General features: G+C 36.4%; 4 protein-coding genes across 5 annotated transcripts in view; 1 reads left to right on the top strand and 3 right to left on the bottom strand.

The window, feature by feature from the left end:
* LOC116296537 (tRNA (cytosine(72)-C(5))-methyltransferase NSUN6) overlaps window positions 1-17,081 on the bottom strand; it is a 50,386-nt gene extending 33,305 nt beyond the window's left edge. Inside the window, exon 1 of the mRNA XM_031704568.2 lies at window positions 16,986-17,081. The gene's annotated coding sequence lies outside the window, so the exon portion shown is untranslated. The remainder of the gene's footprint in view (window positions 1-16,985) is intronic.
* Window positions 1,679-2,945, bottom strand: LOC116296539 (uncharacterized). Its single transcript, XM_031704570.2, has one exon. It carries the CDS (start codon window positions 2,917-2,919, stop codon window positions 1,801-1,803), a length of 1,119 nt encoding a protein of 372 aa, XP_031560430.2. The 5' UTR covers window positions 2,920-2,945; the 3' UTR covers window positions 1,679-1,800.
* Window positions 8,545-18,592, top strand: LOC116296547 (uncharacterized). The gene is made up of 6 exons (XM_031704581.2): window positions 8,545-8,575; window positions 8,654-9,024; window positions 14,483-14,596; window positions 14,839-14,980; window positions 15,258-15,657; window positions 17,493-18,592. Exons 2-6 carry the CDS (start codon window positions 8,897-8,899, stop codon window positions 17,579-17,581), a joined length of 873 nt encoding a protein of 290 aa, XP_031560441.2. The 5' UTR covers window positions 8,545-8,575; window positions 8,654-8,896; the 3' UTR covers window positions 17,582-18,592.
* Window positions 18,593-19,052: 460 nt separating this feature from the next.
* Window positions 19,053-23,508, bottom strand: LOC116296545 (zinc metalloproteinase nas-15). 2 transcript variants are annotated; one of them, XM_031704577.2, is made up of 9 exons: window positions 23,338-23,508; window positions 22,401-22,439; window positions 21,948-22,100; window positions 21,516-21,633; window positions 20,849-21,024; window positions 20,488-20,583; window positions 20,145-20,333; window positions 19,719-19,835; window positions 19,053-19,486 (listed from the first exon to the last, which is right to left on the bottom strand). In XM_031704577.2, exons 1-8 carry the CDS (start codon window positions 23,453-23,455, stop codon window positions 19,723-19,725), a joined length of 1,002 nt encoding a protein of 333 aa, XP_031560437.2. In that variant the 5' UTR covers window positions 23,456-23,508; the 3' UTR covers window positions 19,053-19,486; window positions 19,719-19,722. The 2 variants fall into 2 exon arrangements, with proteins under 2 accessions (XP_031560437.2, XP_031560438.2); XM_031704578.2 differs by having other exon boundaries at window positions 19,709-19,835.
* Window positions 23,509-25,842: the final 2,334 nt, after the last annotated feature.

Raw genomic sequence — 25,842 nt, forward strand, 5'->3', positions numbered from 1 at the left:
TTACACATTTACACATTTACACATTTACACATTTACACATTTACACATTTACACATTTACACATTTACACATTTACACATTTACACATTTACACATTTACACATTTACACATTTACAAATTTACACATTTAGACTAAAAGAAATATCACGTGTTTCCTCGAACGTTCTGGCATAAAACAAACGCTGAAATACCATTCTAAATGGTCGGGGCATTCTGGATTTTCGATTCACGAGTTGAATTTTACATTTAAAGTTCAGGCCGTGACGCACACGAAGGCAAAGAATATATGATGAAACACGTGATATTTCTTTTATTCTAAATGTCTAAATGTCTAAATGTCTAAATGTCTAAATGTCTAAATGTCTAAATGTCTAAATGTCTAAATGTCTAAATGTCTAAATGTCTTTTTTCGGTGGACAACGTTAATGACATTGACTGTATATCTTTTCAATAAAGAAACGATAATTATACAAAATGTAGCAAAAAAATTAATGTCAAACTCGACAAGGCTGTCAGTATTCAGTGATATTTCTGTCACTGAACTTGGTGTCTTAAGGCGACTGCCTACTTTTGAACGTTCGATTTGAGCCCACGATGTGCGCGCGCTCAAAAACCACTGAAAAATCTACAAGATTTTATTAAAGAACCATACACGTTTTGAGCTTCAACAGGGCATAGCCCTCAAATTTAGCAGGGGACTCTCGATTTTTTTAACAGCTCATTCGAAAAAACTCCTAAAAATCTAGGTTATATCAACATTTTAGGAAAAATTTAAGTCAGTAACACATGAAAAAATAGATTTTTGTAGGGATTTTTGTTCGACTTTATGAGATTTCTTAAGAGCACCGAAACTACAAAATATGACAAATCAATGTATCTCTTTGTCTTTTTGTCGAAAAATATCCATGTATTATTGTAGAATGATTGACTAGCCTTCATTCGTGCAATCATAGCCTCTGTAAATAACTATTATTTTATGAATCTTATTTTTTTTTTTAATCACTTCTAATCCAAAAGCTCGTGCGTAGGCTTAAATGCTGAAAACGAGCTCGGGACACCCTATTTTTCTTTCCAGATTTAATGTCAGCATTAAATTTCAATTTGGAAAATCGAAGTTTAAAAAAGTTTAAATCAATTTCCAAAAGTAGGCAGTCACCTTAAGGTGGAACCAAACTAATTCAGAGCGAATTTTGGACAATTTTATTCTCGCTCCCTTTTCCAAAACTATTACGTCAATTTAACTGGATTTTTCATATAACTTGCTTGGATTATCCTAGATTCTAACAGCTGTATTTTATTTTAAGATCTTTTAAATGTTTAGCTTATAAGGGCCTTACGAAAAATCAGCACCAAACTCTTAAAACCTCATCGAATAATTGCTTTTTTACTAATTGTCGTTGTAAACCTCAAAAATGAAAGTTTTGCTAAAAAGCACATTTTCGCCGTTTTCTTCACTAAACGGCTCCAAGTTTTCTCTTTAAACTTCCTACATCAATAGACCAGAGCTTTATCTAGATGGTAGTTCGTCCTATCCAAATTTTGGAGAAAACATTTTTTCAAAGTGACCTTACCCTTTTAAAGTTAACCTTACCCTTCGTTGGTTGCTATCGTTACGTCTTGGTTGTTGTAAAAATTGTCAAAATAAAACCCTGCTTGATTAAAGACCATCGCTTGATATTTCTTGTTCAGAAAGCCCTTTGAATATGAATTTTATTTACTTTACAGTTGTACGGCTTCTTATTTTTCGTATCTTATATATAATATATGGATTCCGTTCATGAATCCCAAATTCAAGCAATTCAAGTTTTATATTCTTGATTCAAAGCAAAATATGCGAAAGGTTTTATAGAGAAATTAAGTGGGAATCTCCAACAAATAGCCCTCGAATTCTCGGTATGTTTCACAGGGTCCTCAATAACTTCTTGTATCCACTTTTCTTTTGCATATTCTTGAGGAATATTTGACACCAAGTTTTGGACAATTGAGGACCAAACTTGATTAGCATTGACATCATTTTGAGGGTAATCTCCATGCTTCGTATTGACACTGTTAACTGGTATGAACATGTAACATTGTCCACGGAACTTTAGTTCTGAAGCGGCGATAACATATCTTTGGCTGTGCCACCAGTTCGTTTTATCGTACTTTCTAGGATACGGAAGAATGTGTTGGACGACGTCTTTGTGAAAAGCGTTCAAACTCGCATCAAAGTGAACGATAGGGACAAAGACAAAAGAGGAATTAAAGTGATCTCTTTTGCATATAGTTTTAATCTTTTTGATCATGATGTCAGAGCTGTGGTGCGTTGAGTAGTTTGGGACACCAATGGCGGGTTTGCATTGGAGTAGAAAGTTTTCGAACGAACGCATCGGGGATACCGATCGCATCGAAGGCGGAGTGTGCGCTTTGTTGTAACTCAATTCTAAATCATCGTCCATGAAAATGTAATAAAGATATTCAACATTTCTTGCTTTGGATGTTGAGAATAACAAATTTCTTCCTGCAGACCATGAAATTCTATCTCCATCGGCTGGACGTGAGAGATATTCAACATGCGAAAAGAAAGTTCTGTTCTTATCTTCGCAAGGTTGCTTGAAGCTTAGCACCGCCACATCACATCTACAGCGCAATGCATCTCCAATGTGCTGCTCGTTGAGAAGCTTTGCAGGAAGGCACTGAGCTGTCTGAACAAGATAGACAAACCTCTTGACTCTTCGGGAAGGAGTGGGTTTTAAAAATTGCATTCCGAGCCTCGAATTCTGTCTGGTTTTTTCAACTTTTTTTTCGTTAAAGGTGTCTTCGCAAGGCAAAGAAATACGACTTGATTTTTTGTAGACCAGAACCGAATTATTCCATAGTAAAACGAATATTGCGGCGACTATTCCGAAGATAAGAAGTCTTTCTCGTCTTGCCTTCATTTCGTTAAAAAAGACTAAAATCCCAAGCAAACAAAGACCGAGTGTCGTCAAAAGTATATAAATGATGTCTTTTAGACGAACTGCAGTACATAGCATGTATCAACTCATCGCCAAGCGACACTTATATCGACAATGTCAAATTATTGTTGACACTTACGCGTTGTCATAATGATAACTCCGCAATTCGTTTACAGACGAGTTATACACAAATATATATATAAATATCGTTAGCAGAGAAAAAAAACGATGTTATCCTATTGTTTTGAGACCGTTTTTGAATAAAACATTGCGGTTACGTGGCTAATTGCACACATCATAGAAGAAAACTATAGATCGTATAGAGGTTTGCGTGCGGCATCCAACTTGACGGGCCACAAAACTGAAAAACGCAAATTCAGTAAAATTGAGAAGAAAGTTTTACATTTAAAGAGGAAAATAATGAATTTTATGAATTCTTATCGGAAAAAAAAGGCATAGCAATGCATAATAATACTGGTGTTTGCCCATATGAGCATATGCATATGAAATATGCGCGTTATGAGTAATAAATTGATGATGATGATGATGATGATGATGATGATGATGATGATGATGATGATGATGTTCTGGTATCGTGGCCCTTAAATTTGGATGGCATCCTTGATAATACTCGTGTTTGCCCATATGAGCATATGCATATGAAATATGCGCGTTATAAGTAATTTATTATTATTATTAATTATTGATTATAATTAATCATGATTATAATTATAATTATTATTATGTTCTGGTATCGTGGCCCTTAAATTTGGATTTGCACGTGACCTCGAGGTTTATTGTCGAATCGTACCATCACGTGATGCTGACCCTGCACAATGAACCAAAGCAAGTATGGCTGAAAATACTCATTTCCTTATCATTTTCATGTATGAACATTTTGAGAGCGAAAACTTTCATTCGATGACCACAAACCTATGCGGATAAATATTTCCGCGCAGATACAGTTAAATCACTAGATGATAAATAAGAAAGCATGAAAAAAGACGATTTCCTTTTCGATAAACAATTAATGTTATCATATAGGATTAATCAATGAATAATAACTGCTTAGAACATCTTTTTAGGGAAAAAATATATTCCCCTATACTGTGAACAAATCAAGGAAAATCTTTTCCTTCCCTGTGCACGGCCAACGTCATATAACAATGAATAAAGTGCAACGAAAACCTAGAATAGGTTTCCCAAGCATTCCGCTCCATTGACTATGCACACATGTACAGTCCGTCATGGTAATATCGACAACTCCATCAACAGTTGAGCGACAAGCAAGTTTACTCGGTTTGAAGGGAGAATTAATTTTGCTCAGATCAAAACTACCGATGGATCAGATCAGGTTTCTAATTAGAGTGGTTCAAGCTAGGTTATTGATTTTTACCAACAATGGACATGTTTCTTAATTCGCTCTCGTATCCAAGGTAGTCCGGCTTATAGAGGCTTTGCATGTTCATGTAACAAATTAAAATTTAAAAAAAGAAAGTCTTAAAATGTTATCCGTGGGGTATTTTTCGTGAAATGCGAAATGGCAGCCATTTTTATTATTTAGATAGATAGATAGACACCTTTATTTAATGAAGAAATAAAAAACCTGCTTGCTGTGCTTTGTGCTGTCATAAAGCACGCGGGGGTTGGCAGAACACGAGAGAAGTGTTAGGAGAAGCACGACGCGTAGCGTAGCGTGCTTTATAACTGCACACAGCACAGCAAGCAAGTTTTTTATTTCTTTTATGAAATATAAATTACAATAATAGATAGGAATGACGCAACCGAAAGTGCGCGCGCGTGCAATGTACTCTCATAAAGCACGCGCTCCAAACCAATCAGAACGCGACACTCATAACAGTTCTTTTATAAACTTAAATATAATAACAGGGTAGTCCAGTCAGTGGCAAAATGCCTCTGCTATCAAAAGGAGCTCTGTTAAACATAGGAGCTAGATATAATACTATTAATCTGCAATATTTACAATAATGTATTCAATTAAGCTATTATTTCGTGAAACGTGATTTGACCGTTTATATTTTCGTGAAATTAACGTGATTCCTCACCCTCCCCTCCCCCTTAACCAAATACTAATTGCTGGCCTGTCCATATTATTTCATGATTCCAGCTTTGTTGTCTTAACAAAATCTAATAAAGCAAGTCAAGAGAATATGAACTAAGAGAAGGAATCCCCATGCCCCATCATGTGCACACTTTGATGCTATTTTTAGAATCTATTCTAAAAATATCATCCAATGATATCATATATTTGATCGTTTGATTTTCTTCACGCGCATAGTACGCGCGCGCTCTACGCTGTTTGCTAACGTTTTCTTGCACTTTTGTTATGTTCAAATGTTCAAATCTGCCCTCAAGATGACGATGTAGGTCGAAAGCTTTGGAAAATAAATGTAAAAATACTCCAGAAAGTTGAACAAATTACTACTTCAATTTCCTATCGTATTTGCCAATCTTTCGACGTGCACATTCATATTCAGGGCAGAGTCGTCGAAATAACGAAAAAATCCCAAAAACGTAAGCAAACAGCGTAGAGCGCGCGCAGTAAATGCGCGTGCAGAAAAACAAATGGTTTAAAAATAGCATCAAACTGTGCACATGATGGTTACAAGGCTATATAGGGGTGATTCCTTCTCTTAGTTCATTTTCTCTTGAGCAAGTCCAATCGTTCACTGAAAACAATAAAAATCTACCAGTTTTGTCTGTAATCACAGAGTGGGACAATCACGAACGGAACCCTCGGATCCATGCTAGGTGAAAGCCCAAGATCGAATTGGAATTTAGAAGTTGATTTTTGCGGAGGGAGGAAAACCGGAGAACCCGGAGAAAAACCCTCGAAGCACAGGAGAGAACCAACAAACAACTCTACTCACATACGAGTGTCGCATTGGTGAGGGGCGACGCATTAGCAGCGCACGCCACCCTAAATAGATTTAGTATCTACTATCTATTTCACAAGGACAGCCGCTCCTGCTGATTACTGAGCCAAAAACGATTTTCTGCGTAAAGTTAGTCACAGTTACAGCGCATGTCTCTCTGAACTTGCTGTTCCGTTCAAGTATTCACAAATTCGAGTTTTTTTTATATGCCAACTCACGCAGCACGTGTCTCCTCTGTATGTGCCCGATGGATGCTTGCATATGACAGGACTATTCTAAAACGCCCTATGTATTAGTAGCAGTAGACCTAAGATTTTATGTATTCAATATACAGCACCATAAAATTATTTGGGGGGGGGGGGGGGGGAGGCCGAGCACAGTATTGAGTTACAGAAGTCGTACCGCAATAAGTCTGTAACCTATGATTGGCACTCATATGATAACCATTCTTGTGGGAAATCATTTCAATGTTACGACATGTCGTACCGCCATAAGTCAGTAACGTATGATTCGCATTCACACGATGACCATTTTTATAGGAAGCCATTTCAATGCTGTAGCATATCGTACCGTTGTAAGTCAGTAAAGTATGTGTTTCGAGCTCGCACACGATGAGCATTCCTATGGGAAACCACTTCAATGTTCCGGCATGACGTACCGCTGTAAGTCAGTAAAGTATATGCTTCGAGCTCGCACATGATGACCATTCCTGTGGGAAACCACTTCAATGTTCCGGCATGACGTACCGCTGTAATTCAGTAAAGTATATGTTTCGAGCTCGCACACGATGAGCATTCCTATGGGAAACCACTTCAATGTTCCGGCATGACGTACCGTTGTAATTCAGTAAAGTATATGTTTCGAGCTCGCACACGATGACCATTCCTATGGGAAACCACTTCAATGTTCCGGCATGACGTACCGCTGTAATTCAGTAAAGTATATGTTTCGAGCTCGCACACGATGACCATTCCTATGGGAAACCACTTCAATGTTCCGGCATGACGTACCGCTGTAATTCAGTAAAGTATATGCTTCGACATCGCACATGATGACCATTCCTGTGGGAAACCACTTCAATGTTCCGGCATGACGTACCGCTGTAATTCAGTAAAGTATATGTTTCGAGCTCGCACACGATGAGCATTCCTATGGGAAACCACTTCAATGTTCCGGCATGACGTACCGCTGTAAGTCAGTAAAGTATATGCTTCGACATCGCACATGATGACCATTCCTGTGGGAAACCACTTCAATGTTCCGGCATGACGTACCGCTGTAATTCAGTAAAGTATATGTTTCGAGCTCGCACACGATGAGCATTCCTATGGGAAACCACTTCAATGTTCCGGCATGACGTACCGCTGTAATTCAGTAAAGTATATGCTTCGACATCGCACACGATGACCATTCCTATGGGAAGCCATTTCAGTGTTATGGTATGTCGTACCTTGTACGTGCTCAAGTCAGTACCGTATGATTCGCGCACTTTTACGATGACCATTCTTATGGGAAGCCATTTCAATGTTATGGCATGTCATATATATAGTATAAGTCAGTATCGTAATGATGTTTCTCATTGCTTAATACAAAAAAAAAAATGCTCCATGCAATAAATGTTCGTGCTGTGATTGGTTCAAATTATGTTATCAATTCCATAGATAATTTTGTTTTTATCAGTAATGGATTCAACTGTTGTGGTGTTCAGTTCTGTCTTGTACGGATGTTTATAACATTATTCGAATGACAACAACAACCTTAGCTTTGTTTTTATGTAACCTCATCCTGAAGCACTTCAATACGAGACCACGTGGGGTAAATCTATTGTTCCAATCAACATGGCTGCCGCCTTACAAAGATCTACTGTGACAAATAAATAAAATAAATAAAATAAATATATAATAAATATATATAATAAAGGGCCGCGCAGCGCTTTAAAAACAAACTTTAGGCTACTACGAAAATTACAATGCCATATGTTTTGTATTTCCGAAAAAAGTGACTGAAACCTCATAAAATGCAAAATACTTTTATTTTTGGTTTTTTTTTTTTTTTTTGTTTTTTTTTTTTTTTGCCATAATTTTTTATATAATATGCCAAAACTTTAAAAAGATAAAATAAATTTAGTTTAAAAGAACTAAAAGAACATTCCGTCATAAAAATTTCGAATTTGGAATGAAGAGGGACAATTCATAAATGAATTCAAAAAGCTTATCTTTTGATGGATCATTGTCAAGCAAGACATAATCACGAAGCCTAGCTTCAAGTAATAATGACGATTCCTTTGAGTAGTTTCACCTGTTCGTAAAACTAGCAGTAAAAAACCGGGTATCATTTCATGAGACGTTAGATCGCCGTGTTAGGATCCTTCTACAATAATAATAACAACAATAATTTTGATAACTTTGACCTTTGGACAACTTACTGCATTTTTGCTTCATTAAAGGCGACTTTATACTTTATCTAATCGAGAGAAAGATTCGCAGAAGCTTTTTATCGTTGCTATGGAAACAAGAGAGTATTCGGACTCGTTGTCAAAGTGCCATTTTTTTACTTTCTTGCTTATTTTTCATATATTATTTCTTTGTTAACACACTGAAAAATCATTGATAAAGTAGGAATCTTTCTCGCCTTTTTCTTTTTCTTTTGTGAAATTATATTTTTCGTATTATTTGCTGGTGGCCAAATCAATACCAGAGACCAAGATCCTTTGCGAAGAGCTATACTATACAAAATAATGTGTATGTATGTTATCTTAGTTAAGCTTAATGCGGTATTTCACGTCAATCATGAGCTAACTAATCTTTTCTGTTCAAAAGCGTTTGTCAACGAACATTTAGGGTGCCTCGGAGAAAGAAAGAAAAGAATCCGTTGAGACGAAATTACCGTATTTTGTTGGATCGTACACTTGCTAAACTCGCCTCTGCCGGGTTATGTTTTCGTTGAAGAAACAATGTTTACTGATTTTAGACGACTGTTTGTTGTATAAAGCTTTGGATGAGAAGTAAACTAGCGCTTATTCCGTTAGGAGAATTAAGCTTATTTGACTGGTGCTTTCATAAATGGGGATATCATGTTCCAACACTGTAACGCTAGCAAAAGACAACCAAGTTTCACGATCTACACCGTCAACAAATGGATCCATCTCTATCAATACTACAGCAAGTAAAACCATTCAATCAGCTTCCGTGTAAGTATATACTGACAAAATCTACTCCTTTTTAAACACGTTTAAACTAGAATAAATTTAGGGAATTATTTGAGTGAATGTTCTTTCGCCATAAAATTTGACGGCCGGACTAGCGGAGACCAGTCCTTATTAATACATTCAACATCACGAGAGAAGCTATTTTCATCAAAAAATGTTATTTTTAATATAGCTTTCTAATTTCTTAGTACGGAACAGGAAACGAGAAATATTTCGGTTAATCTTCACCTGTTTTCTGTACGTTTTTCATCAACAATCATTCTCATTTTTTTGAAGAACTTATTTTGCTTTAAATTTGCATTTTAGCGAGAAGTATGAGCTTATATTTGTCTTTTTGGATACTGATTTTTCAAAAGCTTCAAAAATAACCAAAAAATCTGGGCTTAAATTTTAGCTAAAAATTTATTAACGATAGTAAATTGTTTTTTATTCCTGTAAAACTAAAAGAGAAAAGACTTGAGAGAATTTGTGCACTGGTTCATTGAATAATCTGTGGTTAGGGTAATTTTGCTGTAAGAAAAAAGTCAACGAAGCAACAATATTTGTTTATTCGCAAAACCAAACATGAAAATTTACGTTTTAAATTTTATTCCATGAAAAGAATTTATGCAGCTGAGCCATAATTTTGAAGAAAATACCCTTTAACATATTCGAAGGTTGAAGAACTAAATGTGTTTGTTTTTTTCGCGGAATATTTTGTCGAACGGCGGCTCGGACAAATTTGACTGAACGACGTAGCTTGTCAAATAAATATTCAATGCAGTTCGGATATTTCAAAATGTCATAATTCTATACTAACGGAAGTCAACTTTGCAATAAAATTCAATATCGAAAGGTCATATAGGGAAAGTAATAAGCAAAAACTCGTAGTTATCAAATGAATCATTTATTTTTACGCGAAATTATTCTTTTTCAAGTGAGGTTTTTTCCAACTTTGTGCGAACAGGAAACAATTGTTTGCAGACATTGAAATTTTTTCCACAAAGCTAAATTTTTGCTTTTTTAGAAAGTTAGATAATCTTTTAAAATTCCTAGACATAGAATATTGAGTTAAAATCATTAGTAACTCGAATTATTGCAATATTTTGAAGAATAAGCGAGCTCTTTTCCTGATTTTGGAGAAGAAAATCTCAAAACACTCATCGAAAAATACCGTATATTTACTTTATGATCATTTCCATCGAAAACAGAAAAGTCCAATACAATACTAATTAAATAAACGAAAAACTATCTTAATAATTTATGAGAAACATAAAGGAATAATGTGTCAATCCCTTTTCCCCAAAAAACAATCTTTATTTTTTTCACTTGAGCAGAAAAAAAATATTATGAGACGAGGAGTGCATTTAATATTACGCAGCCTTGTCTGTTTCTATGGCAACGATCTAAGTTACAAGCTTTATTCTAGATTTTAATCATTTTTAACTTGTTTTGACTTGAAGAACTTGAAGAAACTATATCTGACAAACAAATATATTGGGAAAGATCTTTCTTTAATATTGCTTTAGGGGAAAAATTTCGAAATAAAATAAAGAGATTCATGCTCGAAGTTTCAATTTCGTAGACAGGTGTCCACTTTGAGACAATGCGTTGATAGAAATTGTTCTTTTCTCGATGAAAAAAATTGTCTAAAAAAATCGAAAACCTAGGTATTAAAAACTAAATGAAAAATGGACATTTTTTTCTTCATTCCTTAATTTCCAAAACGTTGATGCTTATTTATTATCTTTTTTTAATTTGGTCAACGCAAGTACTCCGCATAAGTGATAGAGAATTCCTTCATAATGAATTCATTCATAATGATATAATCATACTAAGACAGCGTTTGATAATGAGTAATATTACATAAAGTGGTTTCCTAGGAAACCAAAATGTATACAAAGTTAGTAAGTTAAGGTATAACGGCAATAAATGGTAAAAAATCGAGTAAGATACGTCCTTCAAACGGTTTCGACACCATTGCCCGAGGGATAAGATTAAAGCTGAATTTCTAGTAACCAGTTAATTCCAAATCTTCTTAATTTAATCACTACTTATTTAAAGATTTGTCGGCTGATCTAAGTCAGGGCATGGCTAACTCGCAGATAGAACCCTGAAACAACCTCTGGGCTGATCTAAGTCAATGCATGGCTATATCTCACAGATCACGCCATGAAACAACCTCTGGGCTGATCTAAGTCAGGGCAAGGCTAACTCACAGATTGAACCCTGAAACAACCTCTGGGCTGGCCTAAGTCTGGGCACAGCCGCTCTCACAGAATGAACCCTGAAACAACCTCTGGGCTGGCCTAAGTCTGGGCACAGCCGCTCTCACAGAATGAATTGGAATCATTAGGCTATTTGTTTTTCGGAAGCAAAAAAAAAAAAAAAAAAAAACCAATCTCGCTGGAACTCTGAAACATTGAGTTGTCTAAAGACTTTACAGCTTTTGTCATGTGAATGAATGGGGCGCGTCAAAAGACTATATACAACAATTCACATATTGTTTTGCGATTTCAAACGATTCAGCTCTCGCAGGAACCATAGTCAAAATAGTCACAATAAAGCATTTCGGTTTGAAAATCATACTTTTCAACTGTTTTTGTAATAATTTCCTGCAGTTTGGTGAATTGTAACACTTTAATTCCTGTATTTGTTTTTTCCTCTTTTATCCTAAAATTTATAAAACTCGACCTTAACGATAGAATAGGACTGTGAGTCGATTGTGTTGACTTTTTAGGAATTAGTATAGGACGGACTATAGGACGGTGCTCAAGAGTGAATCTTATTTGTTAGCTTTCTACATATAAACAGCTTTGACGTTCTCACTGAAATAATGCCGCGTTACAGACCTGATCAATGGAATGAAAAAAGGACTTCTTGTCAAGTATTCGATCACGACCAGAGTAAAATTTCTTGAAAATTACTTTTTAAGAAAAGGAAAAGTTAGAGAAAGACGATAATCCAAAGTTCGTAGACGATAAGGAGGGAAGAAATGGAAAGGAAAGGAAAGGAAAGGAAAGGAAAGGAAAGGAAAGGAATGGAAAGGAAAGGAAAGGAAAAGAAAGGAAAAGAAAAGAAAAGAAAAGAGAGAAGAGAAGAGAAGAGAAAAGAGAAGAACCGATACGAAAATCCCTTCCAGCAGCCCTCCCTCCTCCCGTGCATCCTCTCTCCGCTCCTCCCGCTCCTCCGACGCTACTCACCTACGCCCGCCTACCCGCTCCTCCCCTCCGAAGAGAGAAGAGAAGAAACGGAAATGAAAGGGAATTTCTTTTTGCTCTTAAATTAGTCATGAGCGTATCATATTCATCATATTTTTTTCATGTTTTTAATACTTTCAATCGTTTATTACCATTACTCTTCTTATTTCTCATTACTTTCTTATTTAGATTTTATATATTTTATTTCATTCAGGTTTGTTTGGTTTTTTTTTCATCCACTTTTAATATGTTTTTGTAAAATTATTTTTCATTTTCTATGGCGGCTTTGTGTTTGTATCTTAATTACTGTCTTTAATACTACAGTCTTTCTTTATCATATTTAATTCATTCCTTCTTCAGTAGTACTCTATCAATCTTTCATTTTCCATGCCCTTTTCTTTCTATTTTTCAATTGTGACGCATTTCGTAGCTGCCAAATCCAAGCAGTCAACATAAGTAACACAACATTTCATTAGCTCAGACAATAACCGTTTGGGCACCTATGGCAAAAATTACAAAAATACCGAACTAGGTCCCAGAGAAATGTCCAGACTTTCTATTGTTCATCAGTATGGATGCAGTAAATCTTTGATGAGCGAACTGCTGCTGTTTTTGTTTGGCAAAAAAAAAAACGGAAGAAAATCACCGTCGAGAGGAAATTTTTCAAACAAACGCTAAAGACAGATGCATAATGAGTACGAGCTCAAAGCATGCTAGTGAAACATCCTCCTTTGGCACAGTGAACTCACACATGGAATTGGAATCCAGTGTGTTAGGTCATTTGAAGGCAGGATGCCCGCATTCTTCGAAACCCAGGGGTAAAATTCTGTCGCTAGAAAATTCTGTCGATGGGAAAACCGGAGAAAAAAATACGTGAAATAGGGAGAGACCTAAGAAACACTACTCATAGCCACTCATATATGATACTGAGCACAGTCTAAATCGAACCTGACACACCAGAGGTTCCGAAAAGGCGATGGAGTTAGGTTCACAGTTATCACTTTATTCTCGCCTTGAAATAAAGCCTTCGTTCTTCATTATTCGTCTAAACTGAAAACTGAACCCACAGTTTGTCGGATCTTTTTATCTCACTGTAGTTTAATTGAACGAAAATTTTATTAAGAAATCATTGTATAGGCTTTATTACTATGTAAACATCCCCACTACTATAAGAACGTTGTGAAAATCACGTGAGGAAAACCCGAGTTTTGATTGGTTAGTTTTTGTAGCGTTGTTCCAGCTGTTGTGTGGGCGAGGGATAACTCGAAGTGCAAGATTCATTTGTGAAAGAAAAGCGCAGAAATGACAAGAAACGTTTATAGAAAATAAGTAGAAAGAATGTACAGCGTCACACACAGGTTGTACTTGAAGCTGTTTTTTAAATTTTTCGTTTTGTTTTGGTTTATTTTTTTCTAGAAATCTGTTCAATTTTTTATAAGTAAAGGACGTAAGCTATTTGTGACCTAAGTAACAATTACGCATGCGTAGTATGTTTATGTGAGAGGTAAGGGGATGGACCGAGATCGTAATAGCGCAGCGCAACCATGACGTCATAAAAACGAAGACAACGGCGAAATTCGGACAAACAAACTTACAAGTTTACTTTCAGCAGATAATTTTCACAGCCGATCGCAGTTGATCTTAGTTTACATGGTTTACGACGGTTCAGCACTCGATGTCTGGAAGTATGGTCCTGGTTAATTATAATTAAAAATAAATAAGATATACAAGGCCCTAAAAAAGACGGTCTTTGATCATACCAAACTTCTAACCAATCTAACAGCAAAGAATGTAAATCCTCCCGGGATAGGGTGTCGCGGTCGAAATCTCCGGCGTTACCGTAAATGCTTCGCGCTACCATACGATGGATCAGCATTCAATGTATCGAAGCATGGTCTCTGGTCACTAATTTTTAACTAATCAATGAAGATAATTCCAAATAAACCAGTCGCCAAAAAACTTTGGAAAAGAAGGAAGAAATTCAAAGTGCGCAATGCGGTTGAGAAGATTTTTTCTGTGACATTCAAAGCTTGTTAAAATTGATTCTGTTTTTGATTTCAATGAAAAAGATAAAAGAGCATATTGTTAAAAAAAAGTAACCCTCCTCTCCTCTCCTCTCCTCTCCTCTCCACTCCTCTCCTCTCCTCTCCCCTCCCCCTCCCCACTCCTCCTTCCCCTTTCCCCTCCCTCTCCCCGCCCCCCACCCCCTCCCTAAAGCGCCGATACACAATTAAGATTTTAAATTTCTTGTTTTATTCCAGGTGGAATCCATTTAGCATCACTAGAGCAGAAGCAGAAGATCTCCTTCAAGAATCAGACCCTGGTTCATTCGTGTTCTCTTACGACATGACATCAGAATTATTTCTTTCTTTAAGGTTGGTTAAAAAAACCTCTACAAATGAGATATACAAAATTTTAAGATTTTTTGGAAGTAAATGATCAACACAGGGAGCCCATGCTATAATGCTGTGCTTTTGGGTAAACGGATTTTACAAGTTTACAAGAAAAATTGCAAGAAATTAGTAGAAGTCCAAGTAGAAGTCCAAGTAGAAGTCCAAGAAGTTTTTATTTTTGCAGAATATTTTAACTAACATCTATTTATTTTCTCGACATTTAGTGCTGGTAAATATGTTTGTCATCATTCGGTCGTCACACGAGACAACTCGTATTACGTCGGAGCGAAAAGATTCGACACAGTGGGAGAAGTTATTAGCTATTTCAAAGACCACCCTCTAGGAGAAATAACTTTAAAAGAAGAGGTAAGTAAAATCAATATGTTATGCGGTTACCGATCTTACGCATGCGCGTATGGTCTACTGTTCTAGTAAGCCGGCCTACTCGCTTTCAATCGGCCAACAACTGTAGTACGTTTGGGTAAATGCTTAGAATGATTAAATTGTTATAAATATCGGCTAAATGAAAGTGAAAGGCTATCACTGACCTCATGCTTATTATCGATTCAGCTGGCAAACTTCCACGCGAAATCGAAAATGACGTCTATTGTTATTAACCTATGACGCAATATTCTATTTTTAGTATAAGAAACCTTCATTAAATACAACAAATATTCAAGTAAAACAGCATCCAGATGTCTTAATCCAGTCCCCTGCAACAGCGAGCAGTAGCGATGTCAGCTCATCTGAAAACGAGAGTCGAAAAGTCACACTCACGCAACTACCCAATCAGGCACCAGAAACGAGTCCTGCAATAAGACGTTATCAGCATCAAAGAGCTACCGTTCCCGTCGAACGAATAGACGAAGAAGAATACGACGCTAATAACAAAACAGAAATGGTTGAACGAAATAACAGAGCGAACAGAACGACGAACAGCTCGTTGCGTTTACCTCGAAACAAAATAGAACCATTGCCTAGAAAACCGTTGCTACGGTCTGAAGCAATAGACCAAGATCAGCAAGAATCGTCCTCATCTGGAGGTAAGGATAGCCTTTATATTTCAATGGGCTGGGTTACCTGTGCATTTCTTTACCAAAGGAATTCCGAATAGACTGACGATTATTTCCGAGCTCCAAAATCCAATAAACCTAATTCATTTTGATGTAATGTTTCCCATTTCACACTACGTGTCATTCCCAAGAGTATCATTTCTTTGGTTAACGGTTGCGCATGAGGAGACGAATAAATATATATTTGGATACAGTCCAAAAAGATAATCGTATTCTTAATCAAATTACGCGTGGTCTGTATTGGGTCAGCTTAGTTGCACCAAGACAAATAAAATAAAAGGTATATTATGACAAAAAATTAAAGCTTGATTTTGTGCAAAATTTCTACAGAGAACTACTATTTATGAATATTAAGATAAATATTTCAGGATAAAATCTGCAAATTCGGCGTAAAAAACGTTTTTGCGATCCGCACGATCCAGCTAATCGAAGTCCAGTCCATTCCATCCATGCGCGGTTCCTGATTTTCCAAAATTAAAAAACTCTCAAAATTCAGAAACTAGAAGCATAAACCAAATTTTAGAGGTTGGGTATGTTTTTGGTATACATTGCGATTTTCCATGCCCTCTCAAAAGCTAAAAATACGACCAAAACTTTTTTTGCGATTCAAGCTCCGACATCCAGTCCAATTCCACCCTGAACACGTACGATTTTAGATTTCCCAAAATAAAAAAATCCCTTAAGATACAAAATTCAGAAACAAAAATCAAGTTTTAGACTTTTAGCTTATTTTAAATATAGGAGAAAACTGATTATGACCCCTTAAATTGAAATGTTCATCGACCAAAGAGAACACTCAATAGACTGACCTTGGTAACACATGAAAGTCCTCTCAAAAATTCTCAAAAGTACTACTAAAGTGTTTGACTTTTGGTGGATGGACAGGCAAAAAGCAAGGCAATATCTTTATATTCGAAGTTATTTCTAACTTATGTGTAATTTTTCATAATTTTTAAGATTGTCATGTTAGCTCACATTATTAATCTGCAATAAGACTAAGTTTGAGTTTCTGTCTATTCTTAAAAGTTATGAATTAAAAAATTCCTTTGTTTACCAAATTAGACTCGGTCTACTGCCTACTGCCTTAATACTCCATTCTTATTAGTCCTCAGTATTCGAAGATAACTTAAATACTCCAAAACTAGCTAAAGAAGTCCAACAATTTTTATAAGCTTCGAGTACAACACTTACTTTACTTGAAAGGCTTCCAGTAACATAAACTTAAACATCAATACAAACCTCTTATAGAAACCATGTTTAAGCTGTAATATTAAAAGAATACATAATAGTTCACATACCTCTGATAAATGGAGAAGACTTGCTTGTAAAACCGAGCTCGTTGCGACGAAAAACTTTGCAATGTGTCTTCAACCTTGGCGGCAGCCATGTTTGCTGAAACACAGGCAGCCCAAACAAGGTTCTTGAGTTATTTGAGGGAATAAGTAAGGGAGGGACTATGGGAGGTAGAGTGCACGCACTAAAACCGTGAACATTAAATAGTACTAATTAGTACTATTTAATACAGAATCCTTTGTTTTCTATTGTTTAATTATCACTATTTAGTGCTAAAAATTAGTATTTGTTTTACGGATTTAGCGTGAGCACTCTATGATATAAACATAAGAATAAAAAATTGTTTCAATCAACAAATCGCTCTAAAACTTGCTTCAATAGTTGCTTGTACCTTGTCGGTCTTCTGGCGAAATTTCAGCGCGAAGTTTTTTTTAGTTTTTTTTCTTCTCCAAAACAAGATCGCTAATGAACATTTGTGATAAATTATGATGTTTTTAATCTTTTTTCCCCAGCTGATCGTGAAGTCCCAAGCAGTATATCTCTGATGCCGCTGATTCCTCAACAAGATTATCAAATGAGATCATCTCCCTTGATCAGCTGACAAGATTATCCAATAGGAATACTCCAAGTAATCAGCTGACAAACTTATCCAATGGGATTTCATTAATTCATTAGCTGAAAAGATTATCCAATAGGATCGCTCCAAGTAATCAGCTGACAAACCTATCCAATGGCCCTTCACAACAAGGATATCCAATAGGATGCTGGCAAATAATCAGCTGACAAAAATATCCAATGGGATTTCACTAAATCATCGGCTAACAAGATAATCCAATAGGATCACTCCAAGTCATCAGCTGACAAACTTATCCAATGGCCCTTCACAACAAGGATATCCAATAGGATGCTGGCAAATAATCAGCTGACAAAAATATCCAATGGGATTTCACTAAATCATCGGCTAACAAGATAATCCAATAGGATCACTCCAAGTCATCAGCTGACAAAAATATCCAATGGCCTTTCACAACAAGGATATCCAATAGGATGCTGGCAAATAATCAGCTGACAAAAATATCCAATGGGATTTCACTAAATCATCGGCTAACAAGATAATCCAATAGGATCACTCCAAGTCATCAGCTGACAAAAATATCCAATGGGATTTCACTAAATCATCGGCTAACAAGATAATCCAATAGGATCACTCCAAGTCATCAGCTGACAAAAATATCCAATCGGAATTGACAAAATTATCACAACGATATGTCATGACGTGAGTGTCACGCACACAATTCAAACCTCTTCAAATCAAAAAAATTTGATTTTTAGAATTTTTTCAGGATGACCTGCAGTGTAAATATATATTACGAAGAAGTGGTCACACGCCATCCTTTTTATCTAGACGTGTATATTTTTTAGATAAAAGGATGTATTTAACGTCGATAGCCCAGCTCAAAGATCTGTGGTACTATACGTTACCATAGTTATCGTGCCGACAATCACGTGGTTCCGTTAGAACCAATCAAAACACATGCGTTATTCATAAGAAAACCGTTGCATAATAGTTGTACAATGATGAATATAGAATATAGATAAGGAAAATTTTAAATATGAGAATTCTTTTGTAGTTTATATGCACCCACTATTTTAATTTGTTTGTCACAAGTATATCTATGCCTGAGTCAAACGATTGAGTGATGAACACAGGAAAACCTCTTTCAACCCTTTGGCCAGTACTCCCAGTTCGGCCTACCCCGACCTCGAAAAACATTGTAACAGAAAATTAACCAGTCGTGATAGAGTAGCTGAGAGAGACTGGAAAATAGTGAACAACCGCTGCTTATGATATACGCAGGCTGCAAATATGTCAGGCTGAGTAAATTCTTCGCTTGTACTTTACACCATAGCCGCCATGTTGGAGGTATTTATTTAATGAACTATTTCTCATTAACATCCATTGTCAATTCCACCAACATGGCCGCCATGTCTTTCTCGTTTGACACTCTTGGAAATGATTGGGAGCATCAACATGTAGGAAAATTTAAAGCTTCATGGAAACATCAACATGGTTGATTTTAAATTTATTATTTATTTATTCAATCTGTTTAAATTAACCTACCCAAATCAAAAATAAATGATATAAGTGATAATGACCGCGCTCGATTTTAGGTTACTGACGACTATAGAGCGTTTTCACGTGACGTCACAGCGGGCATTATGGGGTACCAAAACAATACATTTTCTATCCTCCGAGAATCGAACTCTATTTTATGCAAATGCCGTGTAGAAAGTTTCTATTGTTTATGGCTGTCTTCTCACGTGAGTGAAAACGCTCTATAGCAAAGTACAGCAGGTACAGTATAGGATATATAGGATCGATCTTTGGGCTTTCACTTAGTTTGGAGCCTAGCTCTGTTGTGATTATCCCACGCTGTGATACAACAGCGAAAAGCTTTGTAGATATACTTGGTAGATAGTGAGCTTACGACGCGGGAATGACCTCCTGAAAATGAAGGAGAAGAAAGAACATGAGGAAACAAGTTGCAGTATGAAATCTAGACAAGTTTTCTTGACAATGTGTTTTTGGGGAGGGGAGGGAGGGAGGATTTGTCATGATCATTTGGGTGTAGCCCTCTTACGGGAAAATGATCATATTTGGGTAAATGTCCCCCCCTTCCCTCTCCTTCTCCTCCTCACGTGAAAGCTGACCCTACCCGATGCTAACCAAATCCTACCGTCTCAGCAGCGATCACAAGATTTTCTGCAGTTTGTTGTCATGAATTCAAAGTAATAATCACAGTATCCAAACCAGGCGTAGTACCAACACGTGGACAGTGTATCCAAGCATGGCTCTGAAATCAACAAAGACAAACTTCTTTTGAGCACGTGATACGAAACGGACACGCAATTGCATTGACCTTTTGTGTCTAGTGGTTTTTTTCCTTATTCAGGATTGTCATTACATTTAGCATTCTTTCTTTCTTCCTGTGAAACGTTGGTAAGCATTGGTCTTGGTAGATTGCATGTTTGTTTACGTGTTTGTCTACCTAAACTTTTTTGTTGGTTTGTCTAATTTGTTGTCTTTCTGTCGTTCGTTCGTTCGTCCGTTCGTCCGTTCGTCCGTTCGTCCGTTCGTTAGAATAATTTCACATTCAACTTACCTGTCGGCTTAATTGGAGGAGCAGGAGTCGTAGTTGGAGCAGGCGTCGTAGGGAGTGCAGCGGTTTTTTTAGGACAATTGTAAAATTTGTTAAGTTGTGCAATATCAATTTCACTAAATTTTTTTCTCTGTCCAATCTTGGCTTTGGGGTCTTTAGGAACGATCGTGGCGCGTCCGTTGGATGTGAAGGAATTCTTCGATTGCACGTTACGTCATGGCGGGCTCTCGAGGGAGCGTTGGTGCCATTAAACAAAAGATTTCTTATTAGCATCCATTGTTAACGGCACCACAATGGCCGCCATGCTTTTGTCTTTTAACTCTCTTGGGAATGCTTGCAACCCATCAATACATTGGGTAGTGCATGATGGACTCGTAGTCGTAGTCGAAACCCAGGGAATCTGCTTTACCGTGTTCGTACTTCTGGAAGTTGTAACGTCTCTCTGTTAAAGGGAGAGATCAAAGAAAAGTGGATTTAACTTGCCGCTACTACCGCTGCTGTTTCTGTTGCTAATAATGAAGAAGATAAAGACAATGTTGGTGATGATGATGATGATGTTGGTGGTGATAGTGATAGTGATCATTGTGCAACGACGGTGATGATGATGATAATGGTGTTGGTGATAGTGATAGTGATCATGATAATGATAATGACGGTGACGATGATGATGATGATGATGATAGTTATCTTGATGATATCTCACTTACTCGGATCAATGTTCTCCCAATGAATGGTAACGAAGTCATCCCTGTCCAGTCTCGACTGCTCGTGAAAGAATCCTAACGTATGCATCAACTCGTGCATCACGATTCCTTTGCGTTCACAGTTTCGACCAATAGAAAGCTTCTGCCTGTATCCACTTCGACCTATTGAAGACCAGCACCTACAATATCATATATGAAAAGTCCTATTTATTTTACGTCGATCACGCAGGGATTGATTGCTCTGTCTTTTGAGCCATGCCAGATAATTATGACTAAATTAATTGCAATTTAGAAGTTGATTTTTGTGGAGTAAGAAAAACTGAAGAAACCGGAGAATAAGCGGCTCGAAGGACAGAGAAGAACGACGAACAAGCAACTCTACTCACAGATGATGATGTAGGGATCGAACATATGACCACAGCGTTGGGTCGAGCTGTGCTGGGATTTTAGCGAGTTTTCTTTTCTTTTTTTTTTTTTTTTTTTTTCAGAGGAAGAAACTGAACTGGACGACCTCTGAAAACTACCCACAGACAACAAAATTTAGAGAAAATCTTTTGAATTATGCAAAGAAATTTTACATGTTATGCCGAGTTCAGGAATCCAACCAGAAACCCCAAAGATGAGACGTAAGCGATTTGATTCCCTTACGGGCTCAAAGGCCCGTACTTACCCTCCCTCACTGACGATATAGAGGTAATCTCTCTCTGACGTCCTGGGTACTATCTTAATGCAGGTGTGCTTCTCGTACTCTTTGACTGCTGCGTGGAAGGTATTCTTTACCAACGTAGCTGGAAAATAATTGCAGTTTAATTCTTACAATTGAAAGAATTCGTAATAGCCCACTTCCGAGATATGCTTCGCCGGCTTTTCAAACACAAAAGCCAGTAAGAGGCTACGTGTTAATTTGTATTAATTCTTTTCGCTTGCTTTTCGGATCGAGAGTCGCTCAGAGTCGCCCTATCTGGAGGGGAAGAAAAACCTCTGCTCGCAATGTAGGCACGTCTCGGTCACAGACACTGCACCACGTTTCTGTACTGCCAGATCTCCATGTTAAACCTTGCTCTGATAACATGGTAAAACACTGCGATATGTTTTTACTTACTAACAGGGCCGAACACGTAAGGTATGCGGCCATTAGGCCAGCGAGATACTGGGTTTACCAAGGCCTCTCTGCTGGGACTGAGCAGTTGGTTGAAGATATCAGACGTACTGCCATCTAGAAAGATGTCTTCTTCAAATAAATTACTGTTGAAAACTAGAAGAAATAAGATAGAAATAAAGGCGTTGGAAGGAACATTTGAGTTTTGTGTGTGTGTGTTTCTTCGACTAGAAAGAGATAGAAATAAAGATGTTGGAAGGAAAATTTGAGAGACAAGTTTTTACTTTTTATTCACTCGGGCAAGAAGGAAAAAAATAAAATGTAAAAGAGTAAGAAAGAGAATCTGAGAATTTATCTTCAGAATTAGACAAGATTAATATGAAACTAAAGCTGAGAAGGGAAGCTTTAGAAGAAAGAGCAATCTGCCACATAAAGCGCATGAACAATATTCCTTACTATTATCCTCTGACATAAAAGCCAATTCCTCAGGATTATCTACAAAGAAAGAACAAAAAAATCGACAATAAATCAAATTTGCGAAAGCTTTTCATATAATCAATTGAATTATAAAACTAACTGTAACTTTGCAGCTTTGTTTTAATTTAAACTTTATAGTATCATTTTAGATATTAATTATTCAGTCCAGCGAGCAATGTATGAGTTTAGAAATAAAAGTAATCAATCAATAATCACTTTGAAAATCTAATATTACTTCCAAACGGAGTTTAATTAACGTGGTTCTCTCGAGAAAAAAAATAGATCGAAAAAATATGGACTTAGATTTTAAAGGTCATTTGAAAACACACCTAATCATGATAAAAGCATGATTTTCATGGGTCAATGGCGAAGATGAAATGCGCGCCTAAAATAATTTCCGCTTAAAATTTTATACAATTTCTAAAAGTGCATAGAACGAAGTAAAAATATTAATTGGTAAGAATGTATCTGCATGTATCTATTTAATGAGGATTTTTAATCTAACGAGAAAAGCTTTTAACGGTATCTTATTCTTAAGAATGGGCGCGCGCGCTTTTCCGCTAATGTTTTGCGCGGGAAAATACATTCGACAATAAGTCGTGCGCATATGTTATTTAATAAACTTGACTATCTTCAAAAAATCGCTCCTTTTTTCAGAGCTCTAGTTTTTCTCTTTAAAAACTATTGACTCTATTAAACTGTTAATCCCTCCTTTTTTAAAAAAATGAAGTATTAATTCGAATCGGGAGTGAAGTTAATTCTTTCAATATCTAAACAATGAATGATGATATTTTGTTTTTATTGTTTTGATAGCTATCTAATTCCCGTTCAAAAATTTTCTAGGCTTTCAATTTTGACTATCAAATTTGGTTTATAAAAAATATATAATCGCTAATACAATAACTAGAAAGCTTACCGTTACTCCTTAACGCTATTATTTCCAATAACTTCTTGAGGTTACTCGGTTTTTTTGCAGGCAAAGCAAGTCCATTAAAGACCTGCATTAAGACGAGAAAAATAATGAAATATTTCATTTTAAAACGTAATTTAAAGAGAAGCAATTCTTAAGCTGCACACCACGCTTGGAGAATACGTTCTAATGGCGTACAAATTATGCCCTGCTAGTATATTTATAGAGTTCTGCTTCAAGCAGCACTTTGTTTTTTCTTTGTCTTTATTGGTTTGATTCCTGAAGGTTACGGCTGCGTGAGTTTGCAGTCATGCTAGACCGTCCTATTGGCGCCTTTTTCTATCGACCTAAAACCACAAATAACGATAGACACATTAATGATTTAAAAAATAAACTATAGACTAACGTCATTTTTGTATTTCCCAAAAGGAATAATTTGCTCAATGGAACTCCAGCAGCGCTTGCAAAGAGTGCAAACCAACTCGTGCTAAAACTGATAGTGGTTTTAAAACAGCTCACAAAACAATGACTTTTGAATAATTCAGTACTATTTAGTTTTACTAATTCGTCGCGGGTTTCTATCTGTTTCTATTTACTATTATTCCTATTTTAGATATCTGGTAAACCTTTTCAGGTTTTGGGGAAAATATCAATTGCAAATTCACGCAAATTTGCACTATTATGGAGCAATTCATTTCTTTTCTATCAGCATTATGAGGAAATTAAACTGAAGAAATAGAAAACGCTGTGTGGAGTTATAAAGCACGCGGGGTCGACTGGCAGAACACGAGAGAAGTGTTAGTACGGAAGCACGACGCGTAGCGGAGTGAATGACAAAACTAAAAGTACGCGAGCGTGCTGTGTGCTCTCATAAAGCACGCGCTCGCTCCCAACCAATCAGAACGCGAGAATTAGAACAGATATTTTATAATAGCTTATAGTGAACTGGAAAAAGAATTTTCACTGAAAGAAACTTGGTTTGCCGTAGACTGAGAAATAGGAGTAAAGTTCAAAAGCGTTAAACGTTTTGTGAATAATTGATATTTTATTGTCCATAGAGTCTCAGGTGATAGCACAAAAGTTCTGAAATTTCCCCCAGAAACCGCTTAATGTAAGAAAATCTGGTTACAAACGATCAACCTCTTGAAATTCCAACACAAAACGTGGCTTTTTTTCAAATTTAGACCACACGAGTGTTACCGGGAGAACTGAGACGTTGAATACAAAGCAAATCTGTTCACTGGCGTTCGTGTTTTCAATTCATCAAATAAAAATGATGGAACCACAAATAAAGTATATGAAAAATTAATTTGGAGGTCTAAGAGTAAGAAAGAGGAAATGCTGCATAGATCTGTTCGAGATAGCGAAAAAATATTCATTGTTTAGCTATATTTTTTATAACTTATGTCAGCATCGCCAACTATTCCGGTCATGCGCCCGCGTACAAATGCAGCGGTGTCGCTTGAAAGTGTTTGGCGAGTTAAGTTAGATTTTACAGAGAAATGTATAGAGAGTCAAGATAGTTTTCGATTTATAAATTTCTGTGTAAACAGTTTTCCACTTGCCGGGGTAGAAGAACAATATATAACATTAAAGCATTTGAATTTTACCAAACATACTTTAATTTGTTTGGAAAAACCTTTTCGTCTCGATAGTTAGATTTTAACAGGCTTCTTGCGATATGTGCTTTGTTAAATTGCAAGAAAAACACAAAAGGTCAAATATTATAAACAACATTTCTCAAAATCAGAGCTAGTTACCTCATTTGCCGGGGTCGATCCTTAAAATACACACATTCTAAATTACTGATGTAGAATCTGTGGTCGATTGAACGAATTTATACTTTTCGTTTTTTACTTTCAAAAAGCTCCGATTTGAGACGAGTATTTGTGAGATCCTTTCTTCAAGAATAGGCAATTTTTGAAGTAAAAACCTTGAAAATTATTCGCAAAATACGGCGTGTTTGGTAGTTGGCGATGTGTGTGGTACGCTCGGAAAACCAAAAATAAACTCACAAACCAAGAATCAAAATAAACCAAGCCAAAAACCTTTCGTTTCAAACGTTAGGCTAATGAGGTAATCCTTGTTTAAATCGACGTGAAGAAAGCCCTTTTCCATTCGTTTTAAATCTTGAGTATTCCCATTTTGAAACTTTTCCTTTAGTATTTGAAATTTAGTTTAAGTGTGATGTTTCGTTTTTGATTTTTTTCAGAATTTAAAGTTATTTTTGCTTTTACTTATTAAGGCAGTTTTATCTTTTGGTTGGAAACATCTTTCCAATGCTATAAAGCATACATTCGATCCTGTCATGCTTTTTTATTAATCTTAGTTTCTTTTGATCCAAGCTCAAATTTGGAATGTTCGATGATGGAGTTTTTCATTGCTGCCAGACTTTGGCCAGTGTTAATTTCTGATGTCAAAACTTGATTCAAAGAGAATCAGTGTGTCTGCGTGAAAATCAATCAAATCCATGTGCGAAGGGAATTGAGGTGAAGTCAGCACTAAGAATGG

Source organism: Actinia tenebrosa, unplaced genomic scaffold (assembly GCF_029948245.1).
Source record: "Actinia tenebrosa isolate PJP-AT-01 unplaced genomic scaffold, QUT_ActTen_1.0 PGA_scaffold14__42_contigs__length_11649687, whole genome shotgun sequence".
Classification (NCBI taxonomy): Eukaryota; Metazoa; Cnidaria; class Anthozoa; order Actiniaria; family Actiniidae; genus Actinia; species Actinia tenebrosa.